Raw genomic sequence first — 20,628 nt, 5'->3', positions numbered from 1 at the left:
CTTTCTGATGCCTCCTGTGAACCTGTCAAGCACTTGTGCTTCCAAATTGTCCAGCCAAGGAAGCAAAGGAAATAGACAGAATGCATCTTGCATTCTTCCTGTCCCCTGTCCCCTTCAGTCAAAGTTTGCTTTCTAAGGAATTAATTTCTTATGACAGTCAGGGTTCTACAGGAAAACAGAACTAACAGAATGTGTGGAAGATTTACTTTGAAGAATTGGTTCATTTGATTATGTTGTTGTTTAGCCACTATGTTGTGTCTGACTCTTTGAGACCCCATGGACTGTAGCCTGCCAGTCTCTTCTGTCCATGGGATTTCACAGGCAAGAATACCGGAAGGGGTAGCCATTTCCTTCCTCAGGGGATCGTCCCAACCCAGGGATGCAACTCAGGTCTCCTGCATTGCAGGCAGCTCTTTACCACTGAGCCATCAGGGAAGCCCCTAAACATATAATATTTATACATATATGGAAAATTAATATATACAAGATTGCATAAAATTACACTAAGAAACTAACAAGGAAGACAAATATTACATGATATCACTTGCATGTAGCATCTAAAAAACAAAAAAAGGCTACAAATGAACTTATAAAACAGAAATAGTGTCACAGATATTGAAAACAAGTTAAAACTAGGGGATAAGGAGTCAAAGAGAAATGGAGGTACATAGAGAGGATATAAGTTACTATTTTCTACTTTTGTATACTCATGAGTACAGTGTAGTTAATGCTGTAAAAATTTAAAACATTTTGTTTATCAAACTCAATCATATATTCTGAGATTGGGTATCACATGGCTAATGGGTAGAAGTAACTATTTGTGATTTAATTAGAGTGGAAGCAGGAATTTAAAATCCAATGAAGGGTAAACAAAAGATTGATATATAAAATACCAAAACCAAAATATTGGTTTATAGGGATAACATTTATTTAGCACACTGTAACTTATAAACACCTAGGATTAAAGTATACAAAGCATTTTTTCAGTGTTTCTAATGTTTTAAAATATAGAGTCTACAATAAATATTATGGTTAGTAAACTTTTTTGGGGGGGGCTGCTTGGATCTTACTGGCAGCATGAGGAATCTTCTATATGGGTTGTGGTATGTGGAATCCTGTTTTTTTTTTTTTTTCCTTGCCAGCTTCTGTGATGCCTTTTTTTTTTTTCCCCCTGCTTTTTGTGGTAAGATTTTGTCTTTTAATTGGAGTAAAATCTCACATGCATCAACCAAAGATTTCACATGCTGTACAGCCGATTAACTTTGTTATAGAGCATGTGGAATTTTTAGTTGCTGCAAGTGGGAACTTTTGGCTCAAACAAGCCTGGGGAATGTTATAGTTTAAGCATGCAGGATCTAGTTCCCTGATCAGGGATTGAACCCAAGCCTCCTGCATTGGGAGCAGAGTCTTAGCCACTGGACAATCAGGTAAGTCCCTAGTCTTGGGAGTTTTAAAAATTTCCCTATATATGTGTCTTTTTAAAACAAAAAATTTAATGAATGAGTTAATCTTTGGTTGCACTGGGTCTTCTTTGTCTTGCAGTTTATCTAGTTGCAGAGAGTGGCGGCTACTCTTCACTGCAGTGCACGGGCTTCTCATTGTAGTGGCTTCTCATGCTGCGGAGGACAGATTCTTGGGTACTTGGGCTACAATAATTGCTGCTCATGGACTCTGTAATCCAGGCTCAGGATTGTGGCACATGGGCTTAGCTGTTAAGTGGCATGTGAAATCTTCCTGGACCAGCGATCGAACCCACGTTCCTTGAATTTGCAGGCAGATGCTTATCCACCGTGCCACCAGGGAAGTCCAAAACAATTTTCCCTATACATTTGTAACTGATGGTAAGAGAATTTCAACTGTGTTAACCAACTAATAACATCAGTGATTAAACTCATTTTGCATGGCTTCAGTTATCATACTTATTTTTATGGTCCCATGTGTGCAAAGAAAGTACTGTTTGTATATAGGAAGAGGCATTTATTCACATTGACTGGGTTCAAAACATAAATATCAACTCATTATATAACGCTTATTTAATTTAGAATCATGCTCTTCCAAATCCCTGTATCGTTCAAGTATAGCTTGTCTCCTTGCTGTTAACAATGCTATAAATGAATATTGGTGATATTTTTGGAAGAGCAAGCAATAAAGCAGCAACTGTGCATAATTTATAATGCATCTCTTTGAGATGGTGTATGAAATTCCCTAAAAAGGACTTGAAGAATTTAAGGACATGGAAACATTATTTGTTTGCTGCAAATCCATTTTCTATCTGTATAACTCCTGGCACTGCTAACTCCAAGGTCATTCAGGTAGCCACATGTTGCATCTCCTGTGATGGCAAACCTAAAACCAAGCACAAAAATATTAAAAAAGCATAGGCTGGACATCTACATTCATTCCTCCTATGTATGCTTCAGCACCCCCACTGCAGTTACTGCTAATGTGAACAAGACAAAAGTGAAAATCTGTTGTTCATAAGTCTTCTGAGTAAATATATATCATTTCTGTATTTAGTTCCTTTTATATTCTCAAAGTCTCTGCTGGAGTATCAGAAGATTATCACTATCCATCCCAAATCTAGTTATGTTGTTGACTAGGTATTTAACTAGTGCTTGCTGTGGTAGCCAAGTAAACTGTTGCCGTGGGTGGTGATAAATGAAAATTTCACATATGGAGATATAGGGAAGTCATTCTGGTTTATACATGAATTAAATTTTATGCTATTTAAAACAACCTATTTGTGGCCTATCAAGCATATTTTATACTTCTGCTTTAATTATTAAAGAAAAAGATACATTGACCAGAAGTAAAAATGTCCATGTTAGAAATAAAGATTAAATGTCCCCCTTCTTGAGACATCAATGCTGGTCTCCTTTGGTGATAAGACTCCCTTCCCAGGTGCTAGGGCCATACTGATCCACTGTGTATGTGCTGGTCTATTCTTTTTTTTTTTTTTTCCTAGGGGAAACCTCAAAGAAAGGCAACCCTGACTTGTTTAATGTTCTCTATTCTGACAAGATGTAAAACTGAGCTAGAAACCCTGTTTCTCTGGAGCAGTTTCTCCGAGTAATCTAGGAAATGGTCTAGTTTAGTCCTCAACTTGGTTGAAGACTAAAAAACATTTTCTATTATTATTATTGATAATTTATTGATCTATTATTGATTATTTTCATTGCCAGTGGCCTTGAGTGAAGAATATTTTCAGTGCTCTACTGACCTGTTTCATACATGTGTGAAAATAACGTGTTTACTTACTAGTAAATTATTAAAAGGGCTTAGTTTTGATTGAGGGAAGTGACTGCACCCTTATATTCTATCTGCTCCAATGTAATGATTACATTCAAAACATCCCCACTGAAGCACTCACAATCCAAGGAATGTTACTAAGTTCCTCCCAGAGATAATTTACGGAGGATTCCCACTGGTTCCCTGACAACCTTCCTTTTAAGAATGAATGTAGCAAATGAAAGAGTGGACTGAGGGTCTGTGGATATCAATTCTTAGTGGCTTTCTAAGACTGCAGGACCCTCGTGTGCCTCAGCTGTTCTCTCTGCCTTTTAAGTAGGGAATTAGCACAGTTTAAGTCAGTGGGTGAGAGTGGAAGAACTACATCCAATGTTATCGTCATGAAAAAGGTTTCAGCTGAAATCATATTCAAGTTTTTCCAAAGGTGCAACTAATAAATGGAAGGGCATACAAAGGATTTCTATTTCTTAATTCATAACTTTTCCATGATATTAAATTTATTTTCTCATAAACACAATTCATACCCAAAACCACACGTGAATACAGTAGAAGAAAGTCTATAAACTTACGAGGCATTATATTTAGAGTTGTCGGTCCATTTCCAAACATGATGTGATGATTCTCTACTAAGGCCAATCCAATGGTCAGAATGGCCTTTGTATCTTATCAGGAAGTTCTATTATAAAACACAGAAAGCGAAAACACATGTCTCCTTCGTTTTACCGTTGAGTCCTCTTCCCCTTAGACATCTCTCTTTAAATGGCAGCCTAAATAATTGATAAGTTTAGAATCTGGTGGGAGACTAGTCCCCAGTTCTCAGCTTAAGTCACTCAAACATCTCTGATCCTAAATTACATTAAAGTGACCACACATCTCAGTTTTACTGAGAAAGTCCCAGGTTATAACTGTGGCACCAACATATTATTAATATCGTCATTTTCACTCCCCAAAATGTCCTGATTTGGATGATAAATTACATGATTACCATATTTCTTTGTACAATGGGAACAATACTTTTAACTAAAGGTTAACTATGAGGATACAAGAGAGAATGTGTCCAAATTGTCTCACAGGGTTCCAGGCAGAGAACATACCCAAGAAATATCAGGCACCAATATGCACTCCAAGTCCCCAAGTCTGCCTGGAATGGGATCCTTCCTCTTCTTTCAGCTGTCACCCTATGCAGCCTATAGCCTTCTCAGGGGCTAAATATTTAACAAAGAACATGATCCAAAAATATTTCTTACCAGCTCATCCTTAGTTTCAAACTGAGCAAGGACAGCTTCCAATGAAGTACAGAATGTCTGACTGAATGTCCAGTTCCTTGTGTCTTCCGAAAAATAAAAACATTTACTTCCAAATCCTATCCATCCTTTTGAGCAGGGAACATACAGAACATGTGAGTCCAGCTCTCTTCTTCTCACTAGTAGTTGGACAAACACAGTGAATATAACAAATTTTCTCATCCCTTTCATCTATTTTTCCACTTACCACCCTGAGGTCAGCCTTTTTTTCTTTACATATGTATGTATACACACATATATACACACATATGCATAAATCTTGCATAGTATATATGTGTGAAAGTCACTCAGTCATGTCTGAATATGCAGTCCATGGAATTCTCCAGGCCAGTGGATCTTCCCAACCCAGGGACTGAAGCCAGGTCTCCCGCACTGCAGGCAGAGTCTTTACCGTCTGAGCCACCAGGGAAATTCCAAAATGAGGGATTTGAAGAAAAACATGATAGAATATCAACTAGACTCTTGTACTTTTAGGACTTTTGGAAATAGCATTTTGTTTTTCTTCACATCCGAGCAGGAGCTACTTTCAATTGGTAGACAGATTTTTAGAAATGACTTCAATGCCCAAATGTGTTTGCTTTTCCCAATAAATAGCTTTCCATTATATGTATTTTAGTACCATTCATTACATAATTTTCCTCATCATCATATTTTGCTTCCAGAAAGACATCTCAAATGCCTGGCTATGTAATAAATACCCTCTATGGATGCTGCCCAATTCTCAGTTATGTGCAGAACTGCTGAGCTATAATGCATTGCCAACTAGTATTACTAATGCCTCTTAGGATGCTGCTAGCCATAACGATTTATAAAGCGCCAACTGCTAGTCAATATTTGGAAATTTGTTTGCATTTCACTGCTTCCCCAAACAACAGTCTTTTCTAAGATCATTTTCTTCTTTTGGTTTCTTGGAAAATGCAGTATTGAGATATGTGATCACTTGCTGAGTGCGAGCTAGTGGTAGTTGCTTTCCCTAAATGATTTTATTAGATCGAGAATTGCCTTGGAACAAAATGTACTACAGAAACTAATATATGAATAAATGCATATATATTTTATATGGTGAACTTTTACCCAAGGTCAGTCTTGAAGTATGTATTGTACATTCAATTGTTGCCTCCTGGAGTCATCACTAACAGTCTTATCTCAGGTACAAAAGCCATCAGTCCACTGATCTTCAAGCAGAGAATCTGTGTACCTCACTTCCCAGGGGTCCATGGACACTAACTGTTATAAAGAAATCAATTTCTGTAGCATTTAATTTCTGTAGTACTCTTTCCAAGCATCGTACAGATTTTCCCTTTCCCCACAGCCTCTTTATATCTGTCCTTCTTCTCTTGACAAAAGAAAGGCAAATTCCTTACCTTTCCTAGATTTTACTATGCTACATTTTTTAAGGGTAAAAAATCTTCTAGTAAAAAAAAAAAAAAATCTTCTAGTAGACAAAATATAGCATAGTTCAAATACTGATTTTAGTACCAAAAATACGATGTAGGGTTTCCAGAAGTTTTTTGTTTTATGTGAATTTCTGTCAAATATGTGTAAAAATATACGGGCCCTGATTAGATACTCTGTAACCAGCAATATTTCAGAGTATAGGCTATGGGAAGCATAGATGTTTTTGCTTCATAATCTCGCTTTTCCTCCCTTAGCCAACCTGATAGGAAATACTGTTGACTCAACTTTCAGAATAGACAGATTCCGATACCCTGTCCCACCTCCACTGTTATCACCAGGGCCAAGCCACTGTCCTATCTGGTGTGGATTTCTACAACTTTGTCCTAGTAGCTGTTCCTATGTCTAACTTTTCTTCTAACAATCTGTTCCCAATGTAATAGTCAAAATGATTATTCTACAATGAAATTCAGATCATGACATTCCTCTCCTACAATTTTTCTCATCTAGTTCCTCCTCATTGCACTCAGAACAAAATCCAAAATCTTTAACTGACTTATAATACTGTGACTCCCAGCCCATTACTCTTCCTCATTCTCACCTTGCTTTAGCTGAAGAAGCTTCCTTGCTGTTCCTCAAACCTATCAGGAGATTCCTTCTTTCATTCTGCTTGTTCCCACCATCTGGAATGCTTTCCTCACATAGCCAATGGCTCCTTCATCTCCCTCAATAGTTTGCTGAAAAGTCATCCTCTCAAGGAGGCTTGCCTATACACTTGTACTCCTTGAGTGAACGAGTGAAAGTCGCTCAGTCGTGTCCGACTCTTTGCGACCCCAATAACTATACAGTCCATGGAATTCTCCAGGTCAGAATACTGGAGTGGGTAGCAGTTCCCTTCTCCAGGGGATCTTCCCAACCCAGGGATTGAACCCAGTCTCCCACATTGCAGGCAGATTATTTACAAGCTGAGCGACAAGGAAGCCCAAGAATACTGGAGTGGGTAGCCTATCCCTTTTCTAGCAGATCTTCCCAACCCAGGAATTGAACTGGGGTCTCCTGCATTGCAGGTGAATTCTTCACCACCTCTAACAGGAAAGCCCCTTGTACTCCTTACCCTGTTACTTTTTATTATAGTATTTGTGTCTTCCTGATAGAATAGGAGTTCACTGGCATGGGGATTTGTGTGTGTGTGTGTGTGTGTGCGTGCATGTTTTGTTCATGGTATACCATACCTCAAGCACTTCACACAGTGCCTGGTTCATAATGGAGCTCAATAAACATTTATTGACTATATAAAAGTGCAAAGAGAAGGAAATGGCAAGCCACTCCAGTGTTCTTGCCTCGAGAATCCCAGGGACAGGGGAGCCTGGTGGGCTGCCGTCTATGGGGTCGCACAGAGTCGGACACGACTGAAGCAACTTAGCAGCAAAAGTGCAAAGAACATTGTAAAGTTTAGAGAACACCCAACTTACCTGGGAAAAGAGGATAAAATAGCATTAGATTTGCAGCTAGGGATGCAATGAAGATGAAACGGTAAAACTTGGCAGAAGTTACAAAAGATATAATTGGTAGGCATATCCTTTGGAGTATTTGTCCCGATTGGCTCAGCAGGTAAAGAATTCGGAGTAATTTACCTATAAATGCAAATGTCAGAATCTCAATCTCATGGACATATTAGGGAGAAAAACTTGACTTGATTTAACACAGAATAAACCTGTAAAGTAAGCTGTACCTCACCTCTCCTATTGTCAACCTTCTTCACAAGAGATCAAAGTCCACAAATGATGGCCATGACCCAAAGGGGACGAGAGTAAGAGAAATTGAGTTTTTTCCCCTAGAGAATCTTCCAGTAATTGGAAGAACAGATAGGGAAATAGTAAGAAACAAAAAGAGTAGAAATCAGGATGAAAAAAAGTCCAGATTTACCTCCTTAAATGAGAAATCTGGTTAGAAGTACTGAGAAGAGCATTAGAAAATTAATCAATGCAATTCATCATATTAACAGAATAAGAGAAGAGAAAGGATATGATCATCTCAATAAGTATAGACAAAATATGTGAAAAACATAATATTCACCAAGATAACAAATTCCAACAAATTAGGAATTGAAGGACATAAACCGATACTTGTCATTTGCAGAAATAGTACAGCTAACAAGATATTTAATGGTGAAAAAGTGAACCCCTTCCACCAAAGGCCAGAAACAAGGAAAGGATGTCTGCTCTCACCAATCCAATTTAACATTTTACTAGAGGGTCTATCAATGCCAATGAGGCAAGAAAAGTACATAAAAAGCATAAAGATTAGAAAGAAGTGAAAGTGTTTCTAGAAGTCACATCCACTCACCTCCCAGTAGAAATATCAATTTGAAAATTATCTGCACATGAAAATACTTTCCCCAGAGCCAAGGATTCCAGGCACACCTACTCCCTGCCTCATCCCAGCTCCTTGTACTCCACCAATTCCAGGCAGATAATGCAGCCTTAAAGTGATTGCCTCCAATGTGGGAGACCTGGGTTTGATCCCTGGGTCAGGAAGATCCCCTGGAGAAGGAAATGGTAACCCACTCCAGTATTCTTGCCTGGAGAATCCCATGAACAGAGAAGCCTGGTAGTCTACAGTCCACGGGGTCGCAAAGAATCAGACATGACTGAGTGACTTCACTGAATGCAGCCTCAGAGAGCTTCCACCCAGAGCTTACTGTGGGCTCCTAGGAGCCCAGGCTCCTGTCTCCCCTCTGCACCTGCCAACTCCAGCAGTTCCAGGTGGGGCTCATGTGACACTTGGCTCCTGATGAACTCTTTGGGATCAGCCTCCCAAAACCCTTCCCTCAGGACTAGGCAGTCCAGAAAAGAGAGAGACCCATTCCTCTTGGGAAAAGGGGAGTAAAACAGCACCTGACTTCACTACACATCCCAGATCTGCCTTCCCCAGCATCACATCAGGCTTGATTCTGCAGGCTTATGTGACTCCCTGCAGGCTCCCACAAACCCAGGACCCCTCACCCCAGTGCTTGCCAGCCCCAGTGACCCAAGAGACACCAGCCTCCTGGCAGGCTCCTGGGAACCCAGACCTCCTTTCACCTCAAGGACTTCTGGCAAAGATATGGGCCTGAATGTGGTGGGGAACAGTGGGCAGGCCCTGGAGATCAGACTCTCAGACTTAGCTTTGTGTCTATCATTTCTGTGTGGCCCTGCAAATGTTTATTCACCCAACTTCCCCTTTTTTCATGTCCATGTCAATGACCTTCTGCCCCTTTGTAACCCAAGCCGCCACCCCCAGCATCTTTTGTCTTTAGCTGGAGATGGTATTTCATGTGAAGTTTTTGGCCATTTTGACCAGTTACTCAGTTTTCCTGAATCTGTCCCATGTATATTTGTTAGCCAACTTTTCTTTGATTTTCTCTTGTTACCTATGTCAAATCAACTGAATTCTTAAACCAACCAGAAAAGCAAAGGAAAATTTCTTCTCATCTCCTATGGTTTGTCTCTTCTTGTCTCCCTCTAAATTCGAATGCCTTATATTATACTCTGAACAAAATAACCAATTTTCTAATTTGAAAAATAGTGTTAGGGATTATCTCACAGAAGAACAGAGAAATGAACCATAATACTGGTCTATTGGGGTTTTTTTTTTAATTTAATTTAATTTTTTAAAAATTTAATTTAATTTTTTTTTATAGAGAATTTTTTATTGGCTTCCCACCCTCCCTGCCTTTTTTTTTAAATTAATTTTATTTTATTTTTAAACTTTACATAATTGTATTAGTTTTGCCAAATATCAAAATGAATCCACCACAGGTATACATGTGTTCCCCATCCTGAACCCTCCTCCCTCCTCCCTCCCCATACCATCCCTCTGGGTCGTCCCAGTGCACCAGCCCCAAGCATCCAGTATCGTGCATTGAACCTGGACTGGCATCTCGTTTCATACATGATATTTTACATGTTTCAATGCCATTCTCCCAAATCTTACCACCCTCTCCCTCTCCCACAGAGTCCATAAGACTGTTCTATATGTCAGTGTCTCTTTTGCTGTCTCGTATACAGGGTTATCGTTACCATCTTTCTAAATTCCATATATATGCGTTAGTATACTGTATTGGTGTTTTTCCTTCTGGCTTACTTCACTCTGTATAATAGGCTCCAGTTTCATCCACCTCATTAGAACTGATTCAAATGTATTCTTTTTAATGGCTGAGTAATACTCCATTGTGTATATGTACCACTGCTTTCTTATCCATTCATCTGCTGATGGACATCTAGGTTGCTTCCATGTCCTGGCTATTATAAACAGTGCTGCGATGAACATTGGGGTACACATGTCTCTTTCCCTTCTGGTTTCCTCAGTGTGTATGCCCAGCAGTGGGATTGCTGGATCATAAGGCAGTTCTGTTTCCAGTTTTTTAAGGAATCTCCACACTGTTCTCCATAGTGGCTGTACTAGTTTGCATTCCCACCAACAGTGTAAGAGGGTTCCCTTTTCTCCACACCCTCTCCAGCATTTATTATTTGTAGACTTTTGGATTGCAGCCATTCTGACTGGTGTGAAATGGTACCTCATAGTGGTTTTGATTTGCATTTCTCTGATAATGAGTGATGTTGAGCATCTTTTCATGTGTTTGTTAGCCATCTGTATGTCTTCTTTGGAGAAATGTCTATTTAGTTCTTTGGCCCATTTTTTGATTGGGTCATTTATTTTTCTGGAATTGAGCTGTAGGAGTTGCTTGTATATTTTTGAGATTAGTTGTTTGTCAGTTGTTTCATTTGCTATTATTTTTTCCCATTCTGAAGGCTGTATTTTCACCTTGCTAATAGTTTCCTTTGATGTGCAGAAGCTTTTAAGGTTAATTAGGTCCCATTTGTTTATTTTTGCTTTTATTTCCAATATTCCTGGAGGTGGGTCATAGAGGATCCTGCTGTGATGTATGTCAGAGAGTGTTTTGCCTATGTTCTCCTCTAGGAGTTTTATAGTTTCTGGTCTTACGTTTAGATCTTTAATCCATTTTGAGTTTATTTTTGTGTATGGTGTTAGAAAGTGTTCTAGTTTCATTCTTTTACAAGTGGTCTATTGGTTTTAACTTTAGTTTTATGTTCTAGAAAACTTAGTTAACTTACAGAAACAGTTTAAATTAAAAAAAAAAAAATAATAATAGCTTTCACACTTGCACTGCTCAAATAGTTTCAGCTACATAAGCCCTTGGCTTAGCTAGTAAACATTAAAGCTCTTTAAGAATTTTCTTTTTGATTAAGCGTGAACCCTGTGTTTCAGGAAATTCAATATCGTCTTGTCCTTGATAAAAAAGTAAAATTCAGAGAAAGGGAGAAGGAAAGAAAGATGGAAATTCATGTTTTTACCAGAAAATAGATGTTCAGTAAAAGATATTCTTTCTGCTGGGCTGAAGTACAAACATGCATGAGATATACTCTTTATCTTTCTCATCAAATTTGTTATAAACTAAAAATGTTAAAGCATTTTCTGGTGGATGGCTTTAGCATCCTATTCCCAAACCCACACATTTGTTTTCTAAATTATAAAGTAGGATCTGTATATCAATATTCCCAGTTTGGGGGCAACTTTTATTTTAGTCAATAATTATTCATGGTTTTAATAAACAAAAGTCTCTTTAGGGAACAGGAGAAGGAAATGGCAACCCACTCCAGTGTTCTTGCCTGGAGAATCCCAGGGATGGGGGAGCCTGGTGGGTTGCTGTCTATGGGGTCGCTCAGAGTCAGACACAACTGAAGCGACTTAGCAACAGCAAGAAATTAATTCTCAGCTAATATCAACTGGGGAGATTAGAAGGAGGTTATAATTATTTTTTGTAATGCAGGGATGTTGAAATAACAACATTAACTATATTAACTAATTTATTAACTATATTAATCTAGTATTAACTAGATACTATATTTCAACAAATGCTTTTAATAATAAATCACTATGTTGAATTAATACTGATGCTCTCACTAAATCAAAACTGTTATACTTATGGCTGATTCATGTTGATTTTTGGCAGAAATCAACACAATATTATAAGGCAATTATCCTTCAGTTAAAAATAAATTAATTAAAAAAAACCTGTTTAAAATGGTTAGGTTTAAAAGATGCTCATATTTTTTATGTTCACTACTGAAAATCTCTGGTAAGACACATTATATAAACTACTTTGGTATTGTACTCTAAATAGGATGACATAAAGCTTGGCCATATAAGATCCACTATAATCAAATGAATAGAGAATGAAAGACAGAGAGAACACAAAAGTAAAGCAGACCCCGTGAGACATAAAGAGGAAGACAGACAGAGAGGGAGAGACAAGAGAAAATTATCTGGACACAAAATAGGCCTCAATTGATTTTAGCTGAAACATTTAATGATCTCACTGAAAAATCACATTTACCCTTTACTCCAAAAGGAAACTTTGCAGGGCATTTTTGTGACCAAGGGAAGGAAAGTATACTTTTGTATTTACTTAGAATTTTTTTGAAGAAAATTGACTTTTATTCCTATTTCTTTCAGAAAAAGTGACAGTATCATTCAAGGCCCAGGTGAAAAGTAACTTCACAATTATGCCATCACCAACTCCCTAAGTTTCATTAAATATCTTCTCACTCTAATCACATCAAGTTATAGTAACTCATTTGTCTGTCCCTGAGATGATGAAGCCCTGAAATCAGGGTCTAAATGTAATTTGTCTTTGTAGCTCTATGTCTAACAAATGGCAGGCTCTAAACATGTGATTAAGGCAATGGCACCCTCCTCCAGTACTCTTGCCTGGAAAATCCCATGGATGGAGGAGCCTGGAAGGCTTCAGTCCATGGGGTCGTTGAGGGTCGGACACGACTGAGCAACTTCACTTTCACTTTTCACTTTCATGCAGTGGAGAAGGAAACGGCAACCCACTCCAGCGTGATTGCCTTGAGAATCCAAGGGACGGGGGAGTCTGGTGGGCTGCCGTCTATGGGGTCGCACAGAGTCAGACACGACTGAAGCGACTTAGCAGCAGCAGCAGCAGCAGCAAACATGCGATTACTAGATTCAATCACACTACAGCAAAGGTGCCATAGTTAGTTTTTTAAAGCATATATATGTATTTATTCTTTTAAAAATTCTTTTCTCATTTAGGTTGTTACATAATATTGAACACAGCTCCCTGTGCTATACAGTAGGTTTGGGCAACTTTTACTAGTATATGTATTACCAAATGTTGGTGTCTGTTTATCATTACTCTGAGATATAATCGTCTGTTATTTAATATCATAATGTGACTTGCCAGAGTGCAAATTGCCAGCAACCTGGAGAAAATATAAAGACTAATAAAATAAACCCAAAGAGCATTTTTCTATTAACCTCCTGTAATGTAATTCGTGTGAAATATTTAAGTAACATAAACAGCAGCGTAATAACTGATATAACACTTACCTGTCCTCTCAGCCACCTCTAGACTTTCAAACCATCTCTCCTTCTAGAGAGGTGAACTGTGAGGTACTGATATTCCTCAAGTGCAATTTCTATCCTGTCGGTAGTCAGTGGAATAAGAATTATTCCCCTCCCCAGCTCCCATTTTACTTTGTCAAAGTTTATCAATTTTCACTTACCAGATCGCCCCTCTTCCATGTTTTCTCTGGAGATAGAGTCTCTCTGAAACATTTTCAAAGTCTCTGTCACAGTAATGTCTCTATTTAATCAAAAGCATATGGCAGTGTTTCATAAGTAGTTGCAAAAACAGGAAGTGAGAAGTGAAAGCAGTAAACTCACATCCAGTAAGTGAGCTGCAACAAGTTAAGTCAAGTTCACAAGAGTTTTAGATGTATAAAATGCAAAGTGCTTTTAACTTAGACAATCTACTCCACAATCTTCTTTCCCTGTCAAAATGTCAAAATAACACGGACCAGTTTTATTTTCTTGCCTGAATCAAAAAGGTTAAATAAAACGTGCAGAAAAAAATTCCTTTCCATCACTGGGCACCAATCAATGAAGGGCAGTGATCCTTTGGTGAGACCTGGAATTGCTTCGGTTTACTTCACAGACATAGATTTGTTAGTCAGTCAGTCAGTTCAGTTGCTCAGTCATGTTGACTCTTTGCGACCCCATGAACTGCAGCACACCAGGCCTCCCTGTCCATCACTAACTCCCAGAGTTTACCCAAACTCATGTCCATTGAGTAGGTGATGCCATCTAACCATCTCATCCTCTGTCGTCCCCTTCTTCTGCCTTAAATCTTTCCCAACATCAGGGTCTTTTCAGAAGAGTCAGCTCTTCACATCAGGTGGCCAAAATATTGGAGTTTCAGCTTCAACATCAGTCCTTCCAATGAACACCCAGGACTGATCTCCTTTAGGATGGACTGGTTGGATCTCCTTGCAATCCAAGGGACTCTCAAGAGCCTTCTCCAACACCACAGTTCAAAAGCATCAATTCTTCTGCACTCAGTTTTCGTTATAAGTCCAACTCTCACATCCATACTTGACTACTGGAAAAACCATAGCCTTGACTAGACAGACGTTTGTTGACAAAGTAATGTCTCTGCTTTTGAATATGCTGTCTAGGTTGGTCATAACTTTCCTTCCAAGGAGTAAGCGTCTTTTAATTTCATGGCTGCAATCCCCATCTGCAGTGATTTTGGAGCCCTGAAAAATAAAGTCAGCTACTGTTTCCACTATTTGCCATGAAGTGATGAGACCGGATGCCGTGATCTGAATGTTGAGCTTAAAAAAGGTTACCATATCTGGGAAAAAAAAAAAAAAAGTTACCATATCTAGTTGAATTCACAGAATCACTGAATAAAATAGCTGAGATTTGTACACAAATTTGTTTCTCTGCTAAAGTCCTATTTAATCTAATGTTATACTGCCTCCCAGTGGTATAAATGTATATTCACAGGCACCTGTAAATCAATAGGTATTTCCATTCTTAGGCCTTTGGAAATACCGAAGATCTATTTACTTGTTTACTAGCAATTTTCCTGCATACCAAGGATGCTGTTTTTTTATTATTTACATCTCTTTGAATCTGTATAATTTTATGCTTAAGACACACAACAAGCAGTTAATTATATGAAATTTAACATATATAGTGATTATATTGTCTAAGTCATTGTATCCTAAAAGTTATTAAACTATTAGTATTATTCATTTTACTTTACTAGTAAAATGAATGACTCTCACAGAGTCTATATTACTTGGCAGCATCACACAGCTATCATTGGCCAACCAATACTCACATTCTCTTGTTCATTCTCAAAGCCCATCTTTGTAACCATGAATTACGCTTCTACCATAGTTTTCCCCAATTAGAATTTTTGTCAAGGCTTTAATCTTGCACTGCACGTTTACAGCTTTTCCAACATAATATCTTCTGCATGACCACAAGCATCAGATCTTTTGAAATCCATCCTTGAGTAATACCCTGTTCAGGTACTCATTTGTGTAAACACAACAAATAAATATCTGATCATTGTCTACCATCTATAACTGTACACTTTTTCACAAGACATAAACAAGAATTTGTGTTCAAATATGCGTTGATTTTGCTACTCCTCTCCTGACATTGGTGGTAAAAAACAGTGGTGAAAAAATTCTTCTCTAGGTGCTTTAAGGTCTAAATCCAAACCACACCTTTAGAAGTGAAGTAAAGTGAAAGTCACTCTATCGTGTCCGACTCTTCGCAGCCCCATGGACTATATAGTCCATGGAATTCTCTAGGCCAGAATACTGTAGTGGGTTGGCTTTCCCTTCTCCAGGGGTCTTCCCAACCCAGGGATTGAATCCAGGTCTCCTGCATTGCAGAAGGATTCTTTACCAGCTGAGCCACAAGGAAGTCTTAAACTGCTATGCAATAGAATAGTCATTAATCACATTTGAGTATTAAAATTTAAATCAATTATAATTAAATAAAAATTTAAAATCTAGCCACATTTCAAGGGCTCACAGCTCCATGTGGCTAGTGGCTACAATTGTGGTTGCACTGATATGGAATATTTCCACCACTGTGGAAAGTTGATTCAAAAGTGCTGATCTAGAATAAAAATCATAGTTTTCTTCCAGATGTTGAACAAAAGGAACTCCAGCTAACTTGCTTTTAAACACTGAACCATATGTAGCTCAATACATTTTATAGTAATTAGAAACATTAGCCTTCTTCAGTATGTGTGCTTGTAAAATGTATAGATGTTAAGATCCAAGTGAAGAAAGACTGTACAATGAATCTGTGGGATTAATATTTTTCATAGTTTTATTTCACCATCTTTTTGATGTCCAAAGACTCTGTAGTATTGTGTGTGTGTGTGTTAGTCGCTCAGTCCTGTCCAACTCTGCAATCCCATGGACTGTTAAGATCCAAGTGAAGCAACACTGTACAATGAATTTGTAGGATTAGGAATTTTCAGAATTTTCTTTCATGATCTTTTTGATATCCAAAGATTCTGTAGTATTTCCCCTTTTTTATTTCTAATATTACTTATTTGTATCTTCTCTCCATTTTCCTCAGTTCGCTTGAGGTTTATCAATTGTATTTATTTCTGCTGAAGAACCAGCTTTGTTTTCTAGAGGCTTATCAACTTTATTGATCTTTTTCAAGGTGCCAGCTTTTGATTGCATTGATTGTCTCTATTAATTTCTACTGTTCAATTTCATTTCTTTTCACTTTGCATTTTCCCTTCTTTTTCTAGTTTACTATGGTTAAAGCTTAGATACTTGTTTTTAGATATTTATTCTTTTTGAATATGTGCATTCAATGTAGTAAACTTTCTTCTAAACACTTATTTTACTCTATGTCACAAATTCTTAAGTTACATTTTCATTTAGTTAAAAATATTTTAAAATTTTTCTTGAAATATCCTCTTTGACTCATGTATTGTTTAGAAATATGTTGTTAAATCTCCTGTATTTAGGATTTTCTAGTTATATTTCTATGTAGCCTTCTGATTCTAGTTTAATTCCACTATGGCCTGAGCACATACATTATATGATTTCTATTCTTTTAATTTTTTAAGCTATAATTTTTCAGAATGTGGTCTAGTATGGCAAATATTCAAAATAACCTCAAGACAAATGTATATTCTGCTGTCATTAAATAAAGTAGCTTATAAATGTCAATTATTTTGTGTACAGTTGATCGATGGTGCTGTTAGTACAACTGTGTTGTGATTTTCTGCCAGATGGGTCTGCCCATTTCTGACAGAGGATTACAGAAGTCTTCAGCCATAATAGTGAATTCACCTGTCTCTCCTAGCAGTTCTATCAGGCTCTACCTTACATTTTGACACTGTTGTTAGGTTCACATACAAAACAATTGTCTTCTTGGAGAATTGTTTTATGATTATGTAATGTCCTTCTTTCTCCCTGATAAGTTTGATTGTTTAGAAGTTGCTCTGCATGAAATTATTTTCAAGTGCTTCATAGGGTTTTGGTTTAATGTTAATACCCCCAAACTACTATCAACTCAATGTTACAATAAAACATTAAAAAAATGAAATTAATATAGTGTAGCTACTCCAGCTTTCTTTTGATTAGTATTCACAAGGAATATCTTTCTCCATTGGTTTCCTTTTTCCTTTTTTGACTACGTATATCTTCATCTTTAAAATGGATTTTTTATAGAAAATACAAAATTGGATCTTGTTTTTGTTTCACTCTGACAATTTATTTTAGCTGGTATATTTAAACCATTGCCATGAAGATGATTATTTAAACAGATGAATTAATATCTGCCATGTTTGTTAATGTTTTCTATTTGTTGCTATTGTTCTTTGTTTCCATTTTATCTTCTATTTTTTAAGTCTTAGGTAGTTTTAATTGGGCAGCTTAGATTATTGCATTTTCTCTCCTATCTTGTATCCATTGCACTTCTTTCTTTTAAAAAAAATATTTTTAGTGATTGCCCTGAAGCTTGTAATACAAAATTACAACTAGCTCAAATATGCTTTCAATTAATACTGTAAACCTCAAAAGAATAGTGCAATATCTTATAATAACAAAAGAATCCTAATTATACTCTTGTCCCTTACATTGTTACTGTCATTCATTCCACTTATGCATAAACTACAAGAATCTAATACAGTCATTATTTTGAAACTAGCTGTTACCAGTGAGATCAATTAAGAATAGGAAAAATACATTTAAAATTTTCTTTTATTCCTCAAAGTAGATTCTAGTTTCTGACCTGTATCACTTTCCTTACCTCTTTCTGCAGCTGCTGCTGCTGCTAAGTCACTTCAGTTTGTGGGACCCCATAGACAGCAGCCCACCAGGCTCCCCCGTCCCTGGGATTCTCCAGGCAAGAACACTGGGAGTGTGTTGCCATTTCCTTCTCCAATGCATGAAAGTGAAAAGTGAAAGTGAAGTTGCTCAGTCATCTCCGACTCCTAGCGACCCCACGGACTGCAGGCTACAGGCTCTTCCATCCATGGGATTTTCCAGGCAAGAGTACTGGAGTGGGGTGCCATTGCCTTCTCCTACCTCTTTCTAGTCCTTCCTTATTTTAACATACTTATAAGGAAGGTCTCCTGGCTACAAATTCCCTGAAGGTTTCTTTTTCTGGAAAAAATCTTTATTTTCCCCTTCACTTTGAAGGTGATTTCATAGAATATAGAATTCTAGGTTGGTAATTTTTTTTCTCTCAACAATTTGAACATTTCACTCCACTCTGCTTATATACCTGGCTTCTTAGATAACAAAAGGTGGCAAAGTAATTTTTTTTCTTCTTGCTTCTTTTCAAATTTTTTCTCAATTTTTGTTTGATTTTCTGCAGTTTGACTATGATATACCCAGATGTATTTGAGGGAGGTGTGTGTGCGTGTGCGGATTTACGCTGCTTGGTTTTCTCCGAGCTTCCTAGATCTGTGCTTTATTGTTTGATATTAATTTGAGGTAAATTCTCAGTCCATTTCTTAAAATATTGCTTCTACTTCTTACTTCTCCTTTTGGTGTCCCCATTACATGTTACACTTTTAGTAGTTATCCCACAGTTCTTGGATATTGTTTTGGGTTTTCTTTTCTTTTTTTTTTTTTTCAGTTGTTTTGTTTTAACTTTTCAGTTTTGGATGTTTCTGTTGCTATGACCTAAACTCAGAGATTCTCTCCTCAGCCATGTCTAATCTATTAATGAGATCATCAGACACTGTATTTTTGTAAGTGTTTTTGATTCTCTGACATTGCTTTTTTTCCTTTCTTATAATTTCTATGTTCTCCTTACACTACATATTTATTCTTCATGGTGTCTATATTTTGCATTGGAGTCATTAGCATGTCAGTCAGAGTTTTTAAAAAGTTTCCAGTGTGATAATTCTAATATTTCTGCCATATCTAAGTTCTGATACTTTTCAAACTGTGCTTAACTTTTTGATTTTGTTTTCTGTGCTTAATCATGTGTGACCCTCTGCAGTGCCATGGGCTATAGCCTACCAGGCTCCTCTACCCATGGAATTTTTCAGGCAAGAATATTGGGGCAGGGTGCCATTGCCTACCTCAGGGGATCTTCCCCACCCAGGGATTGAACCTGCATCTCTTGCATCTCCTGCATTGGCAGGGGGCTTCTTTACTACTAGCACCATCTGAGTGAATGAAAACTGTGTTGTAATAGATATATTTGATCTTTACCTCTGATTCCTGGCAAGGAGCTTCAAAAATCATTATAATTTTGTCCATTTCTTGAGTCATAGAAGAAGTAACTTTGTTATGCTGGTGATCACTCATTGTGAAGGTTCTGTATAGTTTCAAGGGAGTGTCTGGTCACCAGAAAAAACCATCACCATGTGATTCAGTTCAGTTCAGTTCAGTTCAGTCGCTCAGTTGTGTCCGACTCTGCGACCCCATGAATCACAGCACACCATGTGATTAGAGGGTAGCAAATTCCTGCATTCCCCCTGTCCACAGACACACCAGCTGTGCATGCCTACACCCGACTCCAATGTACCAAAGACACTGAGACCTAAATTTATAGAGGAACATTGCCCACATTCCAGATTGGCGATTAGTTGATGCACTTCCAAGAAATATCCAAATAAAACTACAAGGGCTCTGAAAACTGAACTGGAACCAGAGTTCACAGAAGGCCTGAACCTAGCCAGAGTGATTGTCTGCACAAACCAAATATTTGGATGGGCTCCACACGTTTAAACAAAGAGTCTCCTAACAAAATGTTTATTAAAAATGTCCAGAAGACAATTCAAAATTATTCAGCATACAAATAGCCATGAGAATTTGGACTTGCATGGAGAAAGACAATCAACAGAAGCTGTGCTGATGTGACACAGATGTTGGAATTATCTAGCAAATATTTTAAGCAGATTTATAAAGATACTCAAAATACCAAAGGAATGAAGAAATAAATGCAGTCATTTAACAAGAATTAGAAATCATCTTTTTCCTCCTCTGAATTGCCTTCTATCTAAATTGATTGCTACTTTTATCAAGGATAAAGAAAATTTTCCATCCTAAATTATGATACCTCAATTTTCTCCAACAGGTAAAAGTCACTTTTTTCACTTAGTAAATCATCAAACAAAATCTTAATACATGACTTTTAATTTCAATCTCACACACACACTTCTCTTTCTATATGGCATCTAATGTAAGATATTTTATTTGAATGTTCTCCTAAATTTTTATCTGGAATTGTTCACTTTTTTAAATTAGTAAATATCTTTTACTTGCCTTTTAATGTTTTCTCTCCTGTGAGC

General features: G+C 37.4%; 1 protein-coding gene across 2 annotated transcripts; it reads right to left on the bottom strand.

The window, feature by feature from the left end:
• Positions 1 to 906: 906 nt before the first annotated feature.
• Positions 907 to 13,636, bottom strand: LOC147372751 (C-type lectin domain family 2 member D11-like). 2 transcript variants are annotated; one of them, XM_086404225.1, is made up of 5 exons: positions 13,547 to 13,636; positions 7,421 to 7,582; positions 4,497 to 4,672; positions 3,819 to 3,925; positions 907 to 2,346 (listed from the first exon to the last, which is right to left on the bottom strand). In XM_086404225.1, the coding sequence occupies exons 1-5, from the start codon at positions 13,596 to 13,598 to the stop codon at positions 2,226 to 2,228; spliced, it is 618 nt and encodes a 205-aa protein (XP_086260351.1). In that variant the 5' UTR covers positions 13,599 to 13,636; the 3' UTR covers positions 907 to 2,225. The 2 variants fall into 2 exon arrangements, with proteins under 2 accessions (XP_086260351.1, XP_086260352.1); XM_086404226.1 differs by lacking the exon at positions 7,421 to 7,582.
• Between the last annotated feature and the right edge of the window lie 6,992 nt (positions 13,637 to 20,628).

Source organism: Bos grunniens, chromosome 5 (genome assembly GCF_055505025.1).
Source record: "Bos grunniens cultivar Pamir isolate PY7600 chromosome 5, Bosgru_T2T1.0, whole genome shotgun sequence".
Lineage (NCBI taxonomy): Eukaryota > Metazoa > Chordata > Mammalia > Artiodactyla > Bovidae > Bos > Bos grunniens.
The sequence above is the reverse complement of the archived record's forward strand: the minus strand, read 5'-3'. Positions and strand labels throughout refer to the sequence as shown.